Below are 15,537 nucleotides of genomic sequence, written 5' to 3' on the forward strand. Positions count from 1 at the left end.
GGGAGCTGCCTTAATCTGGGTGAGTGGGGAGGGTGCTCAAACCCTTCTGATTGTTGTGCAGATAAGGTTCCCCCAGCCCTAGGGTCTGGTGGCTTCCTCCTTCAGACACAGGGCTCATTGTCTCTTTATTGTTTTGGTAACAAATATCCCCAGAACCACAGAATACCATGATGAGAGGGACTTCAAGGATCATCTGGTCCAACCATTCTTGATCAAAGCATGGCAAGACAGTCCAGCTGTATCTTAGAAGTGTTTAGTTTTGGAGTCTGCTGCACATACCACTTCTCTAGGCCATAACACAAATATTAAAGCTCCTAAATATTAATACTGTTACCACAATACAAATATTAATAATCCTAAAATTATTGATTTCATTTTAAGAATTCAGGCAGGCTGGCTGCTTGGGTGACCTTTGGCACAGCTGGCTGTGCACTGTGTAAACAATATACTACAGTTTTATGGGTTCCAAATTTTCTGCCTTAGTGGTGCAGCAAGCAGCCCCTCATTCTGCTCTCATGCCAGGACAGCAAGTCCATCATCCCCCTCCTTGCAGCTCCAGAACCTTCTGAATTCCCACCTTCAATGTAGTCTCCCTTTTTTACCTTTCTCTCAGAAGGAATGAACACTGTTCTGGGTTAGCCTTACTCAGCTTTCCTCACTTTTGTCACCTTTTTTTTGACTTTTCCAGTATTTTGCACATGTTTCCATATCCTGGCTTCACTCTGTCCCCACTGCCTCAGCTAACAGCAAGAAGAGATGAGAATTTCCCTAAAGGAAATTATTAAATGTGTTTCAATTCCTAAGAGAGGTGCTTTTTCCCTTGCTGTCCTGTCTAGTCACCTACATTATGAGCTATATTAAACATATCAATGGAGGCACCATAATGAGAACCGAATTCCCTCAAAACAAGAGGTCTTCTCCAAACCATGGAAAGCCAGGGTTCATGTTTTACTGCTTCTGTGGATGCAAGAGATGCTTGTTTTATCCAGGACTGTCAAACCAACTCCTTTTCCTACCATTCCAGGATATACAATTTTTTCTCTTCTCTTTTTTTGATCGTGTTTTTGTTTATCAGAGTGTGGGGGGTTGTTTGTTTGGATTTGGAGGTTTTTGTTGGGGTTTTTTTGTGTGAGTGAAAGAGGATTGAGCTTTAGGATAACCAAGTCAGACTTGACCTCAGGGTGTTCTGTGTGTCTCCAGAGACAGCATTTTCTCATGCAGGGTGTGCTGCCAAAGCAGCAGGCAGCGGGATGCAGACCTGCAGTGTGAACTGAATGAGTATCACACATGCAGCCTTGCACTTTGGCTTCCTCATGTAGCTTATCTGGACTCGAGTGATCTTAATGAGAAGCAGTGTCAGAAGGAACCGCTCCCCTTTGCTTGTTTTTCCAGCGAGGTGCACCTTTGCAACAGTGGCCTCCAGGCTAATGAAACCAGCTGTCACTCACCTCCAACCTGCAGAGGCTGAGGGCCCAAATGCAGTGGAACCTGAGCTGTGTTTTTTCTCTGTAGGTGGGAACAAGGAGGTACATGGCTCCCGAGGTGTTGGAGGGAGCAATCAACTTCCAACGAGACGCCTTCCTGAGGATAGACATGTATGCAATGGGACTGGTGTTGTGGGAGCTAGTCTCCAGATGTAGAGCAGTTGATGGTAAGAATAAAGATCCTCTCTTCCTTGGGGAGGGCTCTGTTTCAGTGTGGTTTTGTTGTCCACAGAATGGATCTGTCTCTGTTTAAAAAACAAATAATGATTAATGGCGTATTTTTATTAAAAGCAGCTAGCCTGATTTTTCCTTTGTTTTTTAACATAAGGTGTTGCTCTCTGTAGATAATAACCTTTGTAAGTGCTCAAGTCTCAAAGTTCTTTTTACTGAGTTAGTTGCCTTGCAAATTTCTGAGAATTCAGAGGGAGAAGGTGATTCCTACAGGATGGGTGTCCTTTGCTCCTGAGCCTGCTCTGTGCTGCTCTCAGCAGCACTCTACATTCCTGCCTGTGACCAGGGCATGCCTTGGACTCCTGAGAAGAGCCAGCTTGGCTGTCACTCGCTTATGCAGGGCAGTGGGGTAGCCTGAATGGAAAGCACCCTAGTGAAATAGCAGGAGCACAGGGCTGGAAGGACCCTCATGGGTCAGCAAGCCCATTTCCCTGCTTTCCACTATGAGTCATTAGTTGTTGATCTTTGACTTTTGCTAATCAAGCCCTCTCTCAGCAGTGGGCTAGGTTTATTGTTCCATTTACAACTTTGGAGGATCTCACTTTCTCCTGAAGGATCTAAAAGTATGAACTCCATGGTGTCTCCTTTCTCCTTTTTTTGTTATCCTAAAATAACACTGCAAATTGGGGCATCTTTTCTGTCCAGTCAGCACATCTGTCCTTTGGTGACCCTTGCCCTGTGCAGGACAGGAGAGCAGTAATGTCACTGTAGTAGTTCCAAGGCTGCTTCCTCCAGCTTCCTTATTCTTGTATAGATATGGGTCCTCTGAACTGAATATCAAGTTCATAAAAGAACAGCACCTAGACTTGAAATGGTTTTGTTAGCATTACAGTAGGACTGAGGAGCATGATTATAATTAAAATGCCTCCCATAAGTGTGTGGTAAGAGAAGGTCTCATCTTCAGAAAGGTACAGTCTAATGAAGTAAAGTGCTGGAGGAGCAGGGAGCACAGTAGGGTAAAACTGTGATCCACAGATCACTCATGGAAGAATTGCCCTTCTGTGTTGAGGTGCCCCAAATATCCACTTTCATTTTTCCTGTCATGTCTGTGATCTCCTGCCAGTTCAGGCAGCTGAGATACCCCAGGTGCCACACACAGCACCACTGAGTCAGAGGGAAGGTTTTCTTTGGGATGAGGGGGAGTTACACTGAGCCTCATCTGCACTTCCAGCTCAGAAGTGATGTTGTGTAAACAGCACATTTAGCTTGCAGATCACCAGTGCAGCTCTTCACAGGCTAGGTTCCTTTAGGAGGAAGAAGAAAGTTGTAAGTGACCCTGTGCCATACATTGGAGCAAGTATTTCAGTCTGGTTTAGTGACTGCCACCGAGTAAACAATAATAACAATAAGCTGCTTTAGTGATTTCATTCTTTAGAGCACCTAAACATAGTGTTGTTGGTGTCACAATTCATGACCAGATGAAGTGGTCAGCTCTTTAATTTTAGTCTGAAAGACTCTCTTGAAGTATCTCTGCTCTATAGAAGGTCATTTTTTGCTACTGAGAAACTGGTTTGTAAGTGATGCTGTGGAGCACCCTTGAGAAGCCCATCAGTTAAGCTGGGCTGCTCTTTCTGAAAGAGCATCTGAGCATTACCAAAAGCCAAATGATGTTTCAATAAGCAGAAGTTATTGCTATCATCCAGCGTCTGCACTGATACTCTTAACAGTTGTCTCATTCCCGTGGCCCTGGGCAGTTCACAGCCATAACTGGTATAACTAAAGCGTTCAGAAATCATTTTGCTCTTAGACGCTGGTACTTGGGATAAGTGTGTCCAGCTGCAGTGTGTCAGGGCTGACTCAAACCTATGAACAAACCAGATCACAAAGCAAGAAATTATAAGTGTTGTATATGCTTGACCTTGCTAGTCAGTGCTAAAATGAAATTGTGTTCATGCTGAAATCTTTCTCTAGGTTATTGTGTGTTGAATTGTTGTGTTAAAATGTGAGGAGGATGGGTTAATTTGCTCATTATACTAAAATAAATCATGGATTACCTGGCAAACTTCCTCAAGGAAACGGTGGGATCCGGAGGCCTGGCTGAGGGTTTGGATTTGTAACTCAAAGAGGTGGAAAATGCATGGCCAGACAAGCAGCAGGGACAGCAAAGACCATTGTGCAGGAGGAGTGTAAATCACACTTGTCTGCAGTGACATGTGAGCGTCAGGCTTTGTTGCAGTGGGGTGAGGTTGCTCCGGAGCTGCAGCTCACTCAGGCATGGGGACACCGTGGCTCTGCAGAGGCCACTTCTACCCTAACCTGATTCTCTGTGTGCACTGTAGGTCCAGTGGATGAATACATGCTGCCTTTTGAAGAAGAAATAGGTCAGCACCCATCCCTTGAGGACCTGCAAGAAGTGGTGGTTCACAAGAAGATGCGCCCCGTGTTCAAGGATCACTGGCTAAAACATCCCGTATGTCCCTCCTGGTTAACAGTGGAAAATGTTTTCCTGTGTGATGGGAATGAGGGATGTGGTTATGCATACCCAGTGTTAGACAGAGTCAGCTCTGGGGAATGAGGGGTTTATCAACACCTTTGTGCTCCATTTTCTTTTTACCTCTTGTTTTTAGAGACTAAACAAGCTGAATAATCAGCTCATGCTGAATGTGGAGTGTGTGGTGCTTTAGTAGGGCTCCTTCAATATGGTGAAAGAAAGGAAAATAAAGTCCTTTCATTAAGAGAAAGAAAATGATCCATACCATTGGAGACACGCTCCACACAAGCTAGATACCATGCAAGACTTGGAGCAGTTTATGGAGGAAAAATTAATTAGATGTGAAAGCAAGCAGACAATGAAGAAAAATGCAGCGTGGGTTTCCCAGAGGTAGTGCATTTCAGGCTCACGTTTTTAATAAAAGAGCTGATTTTTCTTAGATCAGGAAGATGAGAGATGATGACATCTCACTGGGCTTCAGTAAGAAGTCAAATGCCTCTATTTTGCCCAAACTGCTACAGATTTGGCTAGACTCAGGTGTATTAACTCATTTCCCAGAAGTTAGGGAGAGCTGTGGATTGTAAAAAAAGATGAATGTTCCACTTCAAATAAGAGTTCAAATAAGAGCTGTGTTCTTCAAGCACTGTTGAATTCAGGTTTTTCTGGGGATATCGAGAGAAGTGATTGCAAACAAAGCAAATGGTTTCAGAGTAACTGATACAGTGCTGCCAGCTCTCGACAGTTTCATCATGGGAATCTTAATACTTGTTGTGTTTTAAAGCTTCAACTGCTGAATCTTGGGATTTTTTTTGATATTAAAAAAAACACTTTTGGGGCTCAATGCGACCAAGCCTTAGAAAGCAGACTCTTAAAAAACCCGTGGAAACACATATTTAAAGTAATTTTTGAAGTTTATCTCATGGTAATTGGCGTACTGTGGAAAAAATACTTGTAGGGGTTTTTTAGAGCATTGGCTGTGTTGAATGGACCTCTCCACCCTCTGACAAGGTGGTGCCTTAAAGATACAGAAAAGAAACAACAGATTTTAGTATAGAGACAATATTAGTATAGGAGGTAATAGAAACTGGTCTTTAATTGGAGGGTTCCAGGGGCAGATATGGAAAAATGCCCACCCCACATAGGGCAAATAGAGTTTTATAAGTTTAGCAGATTAGCATAATTGACAAGAATCCCCAATTAGAAACAAAGCTGATGAGGTAGTTCTTGGTTCAAACTTTTTGGTTCAACCTTTTCTGGAGCCCCATTGGTACCAACTGTACTTTGTTTATGAGAAGGTGTGTTGGGAGGGTAGCTTGTCCTTGGTTCCTAGGAAAACACAAGATAGGATAGGAGCTTTTGGAGTGTGTTTTGTCTTTCTGCCTAGCAGGGTAGGAGAAGTACTGGAGCTAGCAAGAAACTATATAACTGTACAGCAGTAGCCGACAGAGCTACGAACGTATATGAAAGAAACACAGAAGCAAAAATCATTTTGGTGTCGCCCAGAGCAGGTGACGTTGCTGAAGGTGTTCTCTCCCCGTTGCTGTCCGCAGGGCCTGGCGCAGCTCTGCGTGACCATCGAAGAGTGCTGGGACCACGACGCGGAGGCGCGGCTCTCGGCGGGCTGCGTCGAGGAGCGCATCGCGCAGATCCGCAAATCCGTCAACGGCACTACCTCGGACTGCCTCGTCTCCATCGTGACGTCCGTCACCAACGTGGACTTGCCACCCAAAGAGTCTAGTATCTGAGTCCTGGGTCCTGGTTCACTTTTGTCTTTCCAGACTCAGCGGATTGAAAAAACAAACAAAGAAACAAAAAAAACAACAAGGAAAAAGAGTTGAAAAAAAAAAGTACAAAAAAAAAATCACAAAAATTCAACAAACCCATGAATGCAGCTGCTATTTTATCTTGACTTTTTATTGTTATTGTTATTATTATTATTATTATTTTTTTTGGATTGGATCAATTTTACCAGCACATTGCTCTACTGTATTAAAAGAAATGGACATTTCAGCAAGCATTCAGGTGCCGACTAATGAATGCAGAAAAGGTGCAGGTACCTCAGAACCTCAACAAACTCACTTCAGTTGTTTTTATTTTATTCAGTTTTCTGGGTTTCTCTTTATCAGTCTGTCTTCTGAGCAGAGCATCTGTGACATAAAGCTTATGTGACATAAAGGAAAACCACCTACCACCTTCGAAAACGCAATGCTGCAAACTGTGGAGGAAACTTAAGACTGTTATGTAAAGAATACACCTTCCTCTAAAGCATTTTTCCCCATTTTGGTTTTGGGTTCAGTTTCTTTTTTATTTTTTTTTAATTTTTTTGGAAGTGAGCTTCAGAAAAAAACAGCAGATGTGTCTTTTACGGATCTAACGGGTGTCATTGTAACATGGGAAAAAAAAAGTAACTGGGCAGAGAATGTTAATTCTTGATGGTATAATTGAAGGGGGGAGCGTAGAATAGGGGTGGGCAGAGTGACGTTGGACTTGGCAGCATTTGGGGAAACATCATTTGCTATGGAGCTACTTCTCAGGTAACCATTAGAGGAGGGAAGGACATTTCTGGGCAGAGTATTTACGGCTGCAGCGTATGGAGAAAGCAGAGTTAAAGAGGCCGTGGGTGGAAGACAAGCACTTGTTTCTTCCTCCAGAGTCTGGGTTTGGGCAGTAAAAGAACAAAGCAGGACTGTAACTTTTATTTTTCAATTCCAGGTAGTAGTAGGAAGGATACTTTTAAAGCAATGTCATCAGGACAGGTGGGAAAGTGATTTCAGAAGCACTTTAGTAAAATACTGGAAGATGAGAAAATTTTTGCATCTCGTTTTAAGTGTGAGTCAGATGAGAAAATTTGGCCTTGGGTTGATCATCTCTCAGCTAATGGTGCAGATGGTGGAAAGAGGAAAAGGGTGAAAAATGGGTATATATTTATTTTTTCTTTCCTAATTTGGGACTGGGGGAGTGAATGGTGGCATCTGGCTCCTGTAGCATCTGAAAAGCCTGAGAGCTGCGTGGCTGCAGGGAGCTGAGGCAGCTCAGCAGTGATGCCCACAGCACCTCTCCCACTGGTTTCTTTGGCGCTGCTTTCTCCTTACTCTGTGATGAAACTCTTTTGTCTTAAAGTGGTGCATATTCAAAAATACCGTTACTCTTATTATGCCATAAACTCGCTCTAGTCAGTGAATGTTCCTAATGCTGCTGATTCAACATTGAAATATTTTTTTAATTTGCAAAACATGCAATGTTTAAAAAAATAAAAAACTTAAAAAAAAAAACAAAAACAACCAAACACAAAACATACACACACACGTTACGTGGCTTCCGAGGTTTAAACTGAAAAAAAAAAATTAAAAACTTCATGACCACAGACCACCTCAAACCAGAAATACCTCAAAATTTTCTACTTGTATGAGTTTTATTATATATTTTGTTAGTTGTGTTGTCTTGTAGTAAGTATATTTTAATGTAAGTTGGCTTTTATGACAAGGGAGTTTTAAAAAAAGAAAAAAATGAAAAAAAGTTCCAAAATCTTTTAGGAAGTGCTACCATTTTTTTGTTGTTTTGTTTAATAAAGCACCATTGTAAATAACTGTATACAGTTGTAGAATAACTGCCTATATAAGGTACCTGGGCATTATTCACTCTTATTTGTGAAGGCTGTTTCCATTCTGTGGTTTTGTTTTTTTTTTTTTTTTTTTGTCTGTTTTAGTGAAAGGACAGTACTTCTTTTTCTTTTTCTTTTTCTTTTTCTTTTTCTTTTTCTTTTTCTTTTTCTTTTTCTTTTTCTTTTTCTTTTTCTTTTTCTTTTTCTTTTTCTTTTTCTTTTTCTTTTTCTTTTTCTTTTTCTTTTTCTTTTTCTTTTTCTTTTTCTTTTTCTTTTTCTTTTTCTTTTTCTTTTTCTTTTTCTTTTTCTTTGAATATAACATGAATTCTGTATCTTGCTAGACTGACAAAGTTATGTCCATTGGATGGCCAGATCTTCTAAATTTTTCTTTCTGTTAAGCCAAAATGTAGTCCTAAACTAATCACCCTGTAATGGAAATGTAAAAAGTCTGTATTATATACAAATGAATTGGACTTCTCTTCACTGCCAAATTATTAGTGTGCACTCTTGCACAGATGTAATTTATTAAGCAAACAAAACTAATTGGAGAAAATATTAAAAAAAAAATTAAATATATTTCTTGAAAAGTATAGCTTTAAAACCTAGAGGTCACAAATGAGGACATGGTCCTTTATCTTGAAGAGACATTAAGAGAATTGCCTTAATTTGTCTATCTGAATAAAGTCTTAACCTATTCTTTCAAGTTACTGAATGTATATTGCATATTAGTGTGTACACACATGTAACTGTGTTTCCGTGTGTAGGTTTGAGAGTTTCTGTTTCTTGATGTGCTTCTGTTGAGAAAACCTTGACAAAACCAGACAGAACGATACCATTGTGACCCAGCCGATGTCTCTGGCGGCCTTTGGGCCTGATGCTGCAACGTACCTATGCTTAGCATTGAGGGTGTAGGTAGCTCTTCTGGTGTCATGACATTAGGCACTCACTTAATGTTAAGTGTGGTTGTAAATGTTGGCAGGATCAGTATTTTTCATGTTTTAATACATTTCTGCACTGAGATTTATATGAAAATGTGACTATGTTTTAGAAGTGAAGTGATGTAAGGGTTGGGGTGGAGCGTAGAGCAGTTAAGATTGAGTGAATATTTGTTTTGGGGTGGGCTCGCTCCCTTTTCCCTGGGAATGGGAGCCAGTTCCTATTGCTGCAGAAAGAAAAAAGCTGTACTGTCTTTTAACTGTTAATATCTGTTTGCTCTTCTGGATTTTTTCCTTCAGCATTATGTATTATAGCTAAAACAGGCTCATTACAGCAGTTGCTTTTTTATCCTGATTTCTTTAAGAAGCTTTAAAGTATTTATTGAAAGTGCCATATTATTTTAATAGCCTATTAAACAGTGTCTGAAATCTTCTCTTTTGAGAAAGCATAAACACAAATTCTCACATGTAGCTTATCTTACTGCGGGGAACTGCACGACCGTACAAACCTTGACCGAATGTTGATTGTAAAGTGTTACATCTTCCTGGAGTAATGGTTCCTTATAGATCATCTTGTCAGCAGGATTCAGAAACTGATTTGAAAAAGAATTTCCAAATTGGGTGTGTGCTGGGTAACAAGTTTTATCTGTATGTAGGTACGTGTGTCTTGCTATTGCAGCATGGAAGGAAATCTTGAACTCTTAATTTGTACCAATTTGGATAAAGCTGTTTTTTAAATTGGTATTTATTTATTTTATTAACAAAGACAAGCTCTGATTAACTTGTTGGTCTTTCAACAGTTGAGCTGTCAAGTAAGTAGTTTCCTCACCTCCATCTGAACTCTCATTGACAGTATGATTTTGGTTCTGTTAGGTACTGCAGAGGGTTTTTCCAAGTCAGGAATTGGGCACATCCACAGGTGTAGCTGTCATGAGCAACTGCAGCTCTTTTCCTTTTTAATACTCCTTTGAATATGACAGTGACAATGCCTCTTATGCTACTTCCCAAGCACTAAATTTCACTTCCTATTCAGACTCAGAGAAAGCAGCTCTTTAAAAAGTTGGCTGCAGAATTTTATTGGTCGCCTTTCTCTCTCATGTAAAGAAGTTCTCAGATGTCTATTAACACTGAATATCCTGAGTAAAAATTCTGCTTGACTTTAGGAGCCAGGATTCCCCATCTCTCTGGTGGAACTCCCTTTTATTCATTGCACTGGTTTCCTAGGTGCAGAAAATCTGAGTTCACATTTTTAAACTGGAAATACCACAGGAACTAAAATTGGGGTGTTTTTTTGAGATGGTAGAGCTGTGAGTCACTGATGAAATTGCATTAGTACAGCAAGGCTGGAAATTTTGTATGGCTTATATTGAAATGTACATGCATATTATAAGAGATGGCTATAAACAAGCCTAACCATCAGTTAAGTAGTACCAGGCCTGTTCATTGTGATTAAGGATTTTAGCTGGTCCTGATCATTAAGAAATCTCTATTTAAGACAGAAGTGACCCACTTTTTATTCTGCCTCGTTCTTCAGCTGAAATTCTCTTACAGAATATCTTTATGCATTAGACAGTTACACCTATGGAAGTGCCGAGGTCTTTGTTTTGAAGAGAAGGTCTGTGAGTGCCCCCCAGTAACTCCCCTGCATTTTCCTTGGGTCTCCTGACTCCCTGCTGCTCTCACTTAATGGTTTCAGTGGAAGCAGATATTTCCAGGCTGGCTGGGTCAGGTCTGTCCATTAGGAATCCTGACGCCCCTTAACATCGGAACAGGGGAACACACGTTTTATTCCTCTTGTACGAATTTCTAGGCAGACTGTCAGAGCTTGCCCTGTTTTGCAGGGAAAAAGTCTGGTTTCACTTAGCATGGTAGGAACTTGTACTGCAGAGGAAGGTACTGGGTAAAAAGGTGTGACAGTGCTGTTGTTGCAGTCCTCTTCAAGCCACACTCCTCTTGGGAAGTTGCTAAGCAGGAAGTGTCCCACAAACTTTTGTCGCTTTTACATACAGGATATTGTTTGGTAACATTGTAAATAAAATAGACTATATAATAGAGGTAAATAAGGACATTTTGACTTTTTTACTTTTGGAAAAATATATATATATTTTAGTTACATGTACAAACAAAAATTCTACATTGTGTGAGAATTCTTTTATACCACAAATTATTTTTGTAATGTCTAATATGTTTCTGCAGGGAAAAGGGAGAAAGGTCTGTGTATGCACAGCAAATAAATAAAGAAATATATATATAATGTTTAAATTAAGTGTGCACTACATCAAAGTCTAGACGGTAGAACAAGTGTAGCCTGAAAACAGTTTGAGGAGCAAGTTTGGATGTACTTGGACATGCTTTGAGGACGGCACTGAGTATATGTTTAGGTTATCTTGCATGTCACGTCCCTTCTGCTAAAGATGCTTATTGCGTTTCTATGGCCATCTTCAGTTAAGCTGGGAGGAGTTTTTTCACGTGTTCATGCGAGTATCCATGTGTGGGCAGTGTGTCTTTTGGCATCTGCTGTGGTGCTGCAGTGAGTTGTGAAGTCAGGGTGTTAAAAGTTTACCGAGGCCAAATAGCCAGGCTGATCTCGCTCGCTGCCGTATCTGTTCATAGCAGCTGTGTCTGCTGCACTGACAATATGATCTGTAAGGAGCTGTGGCCAGTGGAGTCCTGATAAAACCAGTTCCTAGATATTTCCTTCTCTCTGAGGTGACACAACTAATCAGGCTTCACCAGAACACACAGATATGTGCTCTGTGTTCCCAAAATCAGATTTAATAGTCTGTGTTGGAGGCACTAAAGAAAAGGAGCACTGTCATGTCCAAAGTCCTGCTAAGAGAAAGAGCTTCCCAAAACTGTGTAACAATCCAAGGTATTCTAAAAGTATTAAAGAAAAAAAAAATGAGGGGGAGGTTAACCTAATTTTCCACTGGACTTAAAATTCACTCCAATCTTTTTAGTCCTCTTAACCACAATAGCACAGTGTCAGTGTGTGAGAGGTACTGAAAAAAGCTTTAAACCAAACAACACATGGCACTGCCTTGGAGCTGGTTTCACAGTGTGCCTTTTGCAATTAGTGCTCACTAATTCAAGCAGGCTCCTGCAATTACCGAGTCCCTCAGCTGTGTTCTGGTGAAGTCCTGGCCCTGTGGAAACCAGGGAGGGCATTTCCATCCAATCCTGTGTGACCATGAGTGTGTGTGTGTGTTCCTGGAACACTTTCTGAGCACACCTGGTCCCTTACTTACACAGGAATTCCTATTTCCTGACTCATTTTAGGGTGATGCTCAGTTCCCTGACTGAAGTAGAAGCCTATGGAATAAGCAGCAGTGCTTTTTTTGTCAGGACACTTCCACAGAAAGAGATCATACTTGTGTTATGTCCATCCAGCTGTTCTGAAATGTAATGCTATTCTGTTGTGCCTTTATTTTTCCATGTAAAAGCAACTGCTGTAAGCTTTCTTTTTCTTTTACTGGTTTTATTATTGCTATTATTTCTGACTGAAAAAACCCCCCACTTTTCATTGCCCAGCTGTCATTTCTGGATGCAGTCTGTGATCCAGGTATTTCAAGAACCAATTACCTCAAACCTCATGTTAAACAGTGTTGCTATCTGGATTCTCCTTGATACTACAATATTGTACCACACACAAACAGGAATCTTGCTCTATATGGGTGTTTATATATATGTATCATATACATATATACATGTATCTATATGATATATGATATATATATGTAAATGGAAAGTGATCCCCAAGGACTGAAGGAAAAAAGCAAAACTTATTTTCCAACATTGAAACCAAAAGGGCTTTTCTGAAGCTCTATAATGGCATTATGCTGGATATCTAGAAAGAAAAAGTGTTTTCTGAAAAGTGCTTCCTTAATTAGCCTTTTATTTCAGTATTTTAATGGGGCAGATGATGGGAATGAAACACCACTCCTGCATTTTTGGCCCATTTTGAAGCAGAAGCCTCTTAATCTTCCCAGTTGTTAAAAAAAAAAAAACAAACAAAAACACAGTTTATAACATTCCAATAATATTGGTATTGCAAAACTCAAACATGTTCTAGGAAAATTTCATAGCTTCTGTTTTTGTGACAAGGAAGGCCATAATTCATTCAATTTTCCAGTGTTTTGAGTTACTGAAGTTTAACCAGTAACCATCCTAGTCAATTAAAATCCTAATTCAGTAGTCACTGGCATCTCTGCATTGCCACCTCTGTTAAAACACCAAAATAAACTCCAGAAAACAATCGAAACAAAAAATCCAGCCATGACAGAGGAGGAGGAGATTGGAACATCTCATAGCTTTGGAAAGTGGACTTGGCAACTTTGCAAATAACAAAAATATGTTGGCAAGATCAAGAACCTGTCTGGCCCTTTAGTTTTCCAAACACCTACTCCCAAGAACCAACTCATAAAATCAGACCTTCAACTACAGCAACTTCTTAATGGTACTTTGCTGAAGAGAATTATGTTCAGGCCATATTTTGGAGGAAAAATTAAAAGTTGGACCATTTTTTAAATTACTTTTTTTTTTATGTGTTCCCCTCCCAAATGTCTGTTTTTTTTAAAAAATGTATGCATGTAGTTGATACATTAGTATTTTACTTGGACAACATAGTAGCTTTCCTGTCCAAACACTAATTAATTTACTATTATTAGTAATTCATTTAATTACTGTTAATGAATGGATAGTAATTAATTTAGTGTTACTAAAACAAGAGAACAAGGTATTTCCCTTTCCCCATTTTTTTCTTGACTGTCTAATGTTTCTACGGCTATTGATGGTTGAGGATTATTATCTTTGGTAAATCAAAGTACTAAAATCTCCCAGGAGGAGGTATTTTGCAATGCTGCTGGCCTTCCAATGGAATAACTATGATGCAAAAATCAATCTCATAGTGGGTGAGGATTAAAGGAGATGGTTACTGCAAACTAAGTAACATTTTTGGCCTCAATTCTATGCCATAAGCCCGCACAATGCCATTGTAAATCTGTTTAAACTATCTGCTTATGAATTCTGCATGATTCTCATGATAGAGTTGAAAGCCTGATCTTTCACCTGTTAATATTTTCACATTCGTCCTTAAGTTTGACAAATTTTGTACTGTAAAGTTGACTTAAGTACAGTTTGATGTCAATTCTTGTGGAAAGAGCTTTCTGCATGTAACATTAGATGCATACAGTTAAACAACACAGCATAGTACAAAAACTCACAAGAAAATGTTTTGGCACCAGCAGGAAGAAATCTCACCCTAACCATTTGTCATTTTAAAACCATCCTATTGTAAGTTTTACCAGCTACTTCTAAATTTGTGCTTTATTTAAAGAAATAAAATAAAAATCCTAAGACTTGTCTAGCGTAGTGAAATATGTGTATATCAGTTTTAGGATAAATAGCTAAGTCTTATTACGCTGTGTTACTTAACTTGTATATATAGAGTATACATAAGAGTTTGCAGTAACCTGTTTCTCCAGGATTTCCAGTTGGAATGGATTTAAACTCAAACTATGAGATTAAATGATTTAGAAGATTGCAGAATAAACTGAGTGTAAATTACAGGAAGCTCTATCAGATGGTGAAATAATTTTTAAAGAGTCTTTTGGTCCTTGGCTCAAATTCACTAAGTACTGTTTGTATACCAAGATATGTGAAATGTAAATGTTGTAGGTTATATTTCACTCTTGTAGCTATAAAAATGTAGAACAGAGATAGCTTGTACTACTGAGTTAACAAAAGTTATACTAAAGTATCCTGTTAAAGAAAAAAGTATAGAGAGTTAAGCTCGTTGCTGTAACCCCTTTTGGATTGAAGTGTGCTGATTTTTTATATATGTACATTTTATATATATATATTCTGCAGAAGTATACATATATAAAATGTATGTATTAAATGGCCTAATGCAGACATCCATTGTATTCCAGTTATGAAATGAAGACATTTTGGAAAGAACATTGTATCATAGTTCATGAATTTGCAGTGGATCTTTGTTCCTTTTTACTGTGGTATTTTAGAAATGAGTCTCAAGTTTGAAATTAGATCTGCCAAGTTGGAGTTTTGCTGCTTCAGCTTTGCACTGGGTGTCCGAATAAACCAGTATGAATGTAGTATTTGCCCTGTGTGAAGCAGCTACACCCCAACAGATAGGAAGAAAAAAACCTAGAAAGAACTATTTCAAGTTTATCTTTTTGTATATGAAAATAAACAGTAAATTACAAATAACTGTTTCCCTCATTGGTGTGACATTAAAACTCATGGTTATTTTATTGTCTTTGGCATCTAGCTGGAGGATTTCCTTCTTTGTAGATGAATGATTTTGGTGTTTCAATGGCATTTCTGCTATCCAAATTCCCTAAAAAGTCCTTGCAGAGGCATAGTTGAGGTCTGCCTCTACGACCCATCACTTGCAAACAGTTCCAAAGAGAACTGGGAGTTATCTCAAATTCACAGAATCATAGAATGGTTTGCATTGGAAGAGACTTTAAAGATCATCTAGTTCCAACTCCCCTGCTAAGGGACACCTTCCACTAGACCAGGTTGCTCCAAGCCCCATCCAACCTGGCCTTGAACACCTCTAGAAATAGGGCATCCACAATATCTCTGGGCAACCTCTGTCTTTTTATTACTATGATTATTATTATTAATTATTATTATTTAATTGCCCTTTTGAGTGTGTTGCCTCTTCTAGCACTGTGGTAACGCTGCTTATCACTCCTAGCAAAGAACTGTTCACACAGGGCAGTATGTGCAAGTGAAGCTGTATCAAGACAGTCCAGCAATGTAGCTGCAACTGCCAGAAGCCAAAGGCAGGGGAACTTGACCAGGAAAAAGATTAAAAAAGCCCCAAAC

General features: G+C 39.5%; 1 protein-coding gene across 1 annotated transcript in view; it reads left to right on the forward strand.

Annotated features, from left to right (window-relative positions):
* The window catches only part of ACVR2B (activin A receptor type 2B), a 105,799-nt gene extending 90,942 nt beyond the window's left edge, over positions 1-14,857 (forward strand). The window contains exons 9-11 of the mRNA XM_063416450.1: positions 1,513-1,651; positions 3,995-4,125; positions 5,697-14,857. Coding sequence (XP_063272520.1) covers positions 1,513-1,651; positions 3,995-4,125; positions 5,697-5,891 — 465 coding nt within the window. The 3' untranslated portion in view covers positions 5,892-14,857. The remainder of the gene's footprint in view (positions 1-1,512; positions 1,652-3,994; positions 4,126-5,696) is intronic.
* The last annotated feature ends 680 nt before the right edge of the window (positions 14,858-15,537 follow it).

Source organism: Prinia subflava, chromosome 1 (assembly GCF_021018805.1).
Source record: "Prinia subflava isolate CZ2003 ecotype Zambia chromosome 1, Cam_Psub_1.2, whole genome shotgun sequence".
Taxonomy (NCBI): Eukaryota; Metazoa; Chordata; class Aves; order Passeriformes; family Cisticolidae; genus Prinia; species Prinia subflava.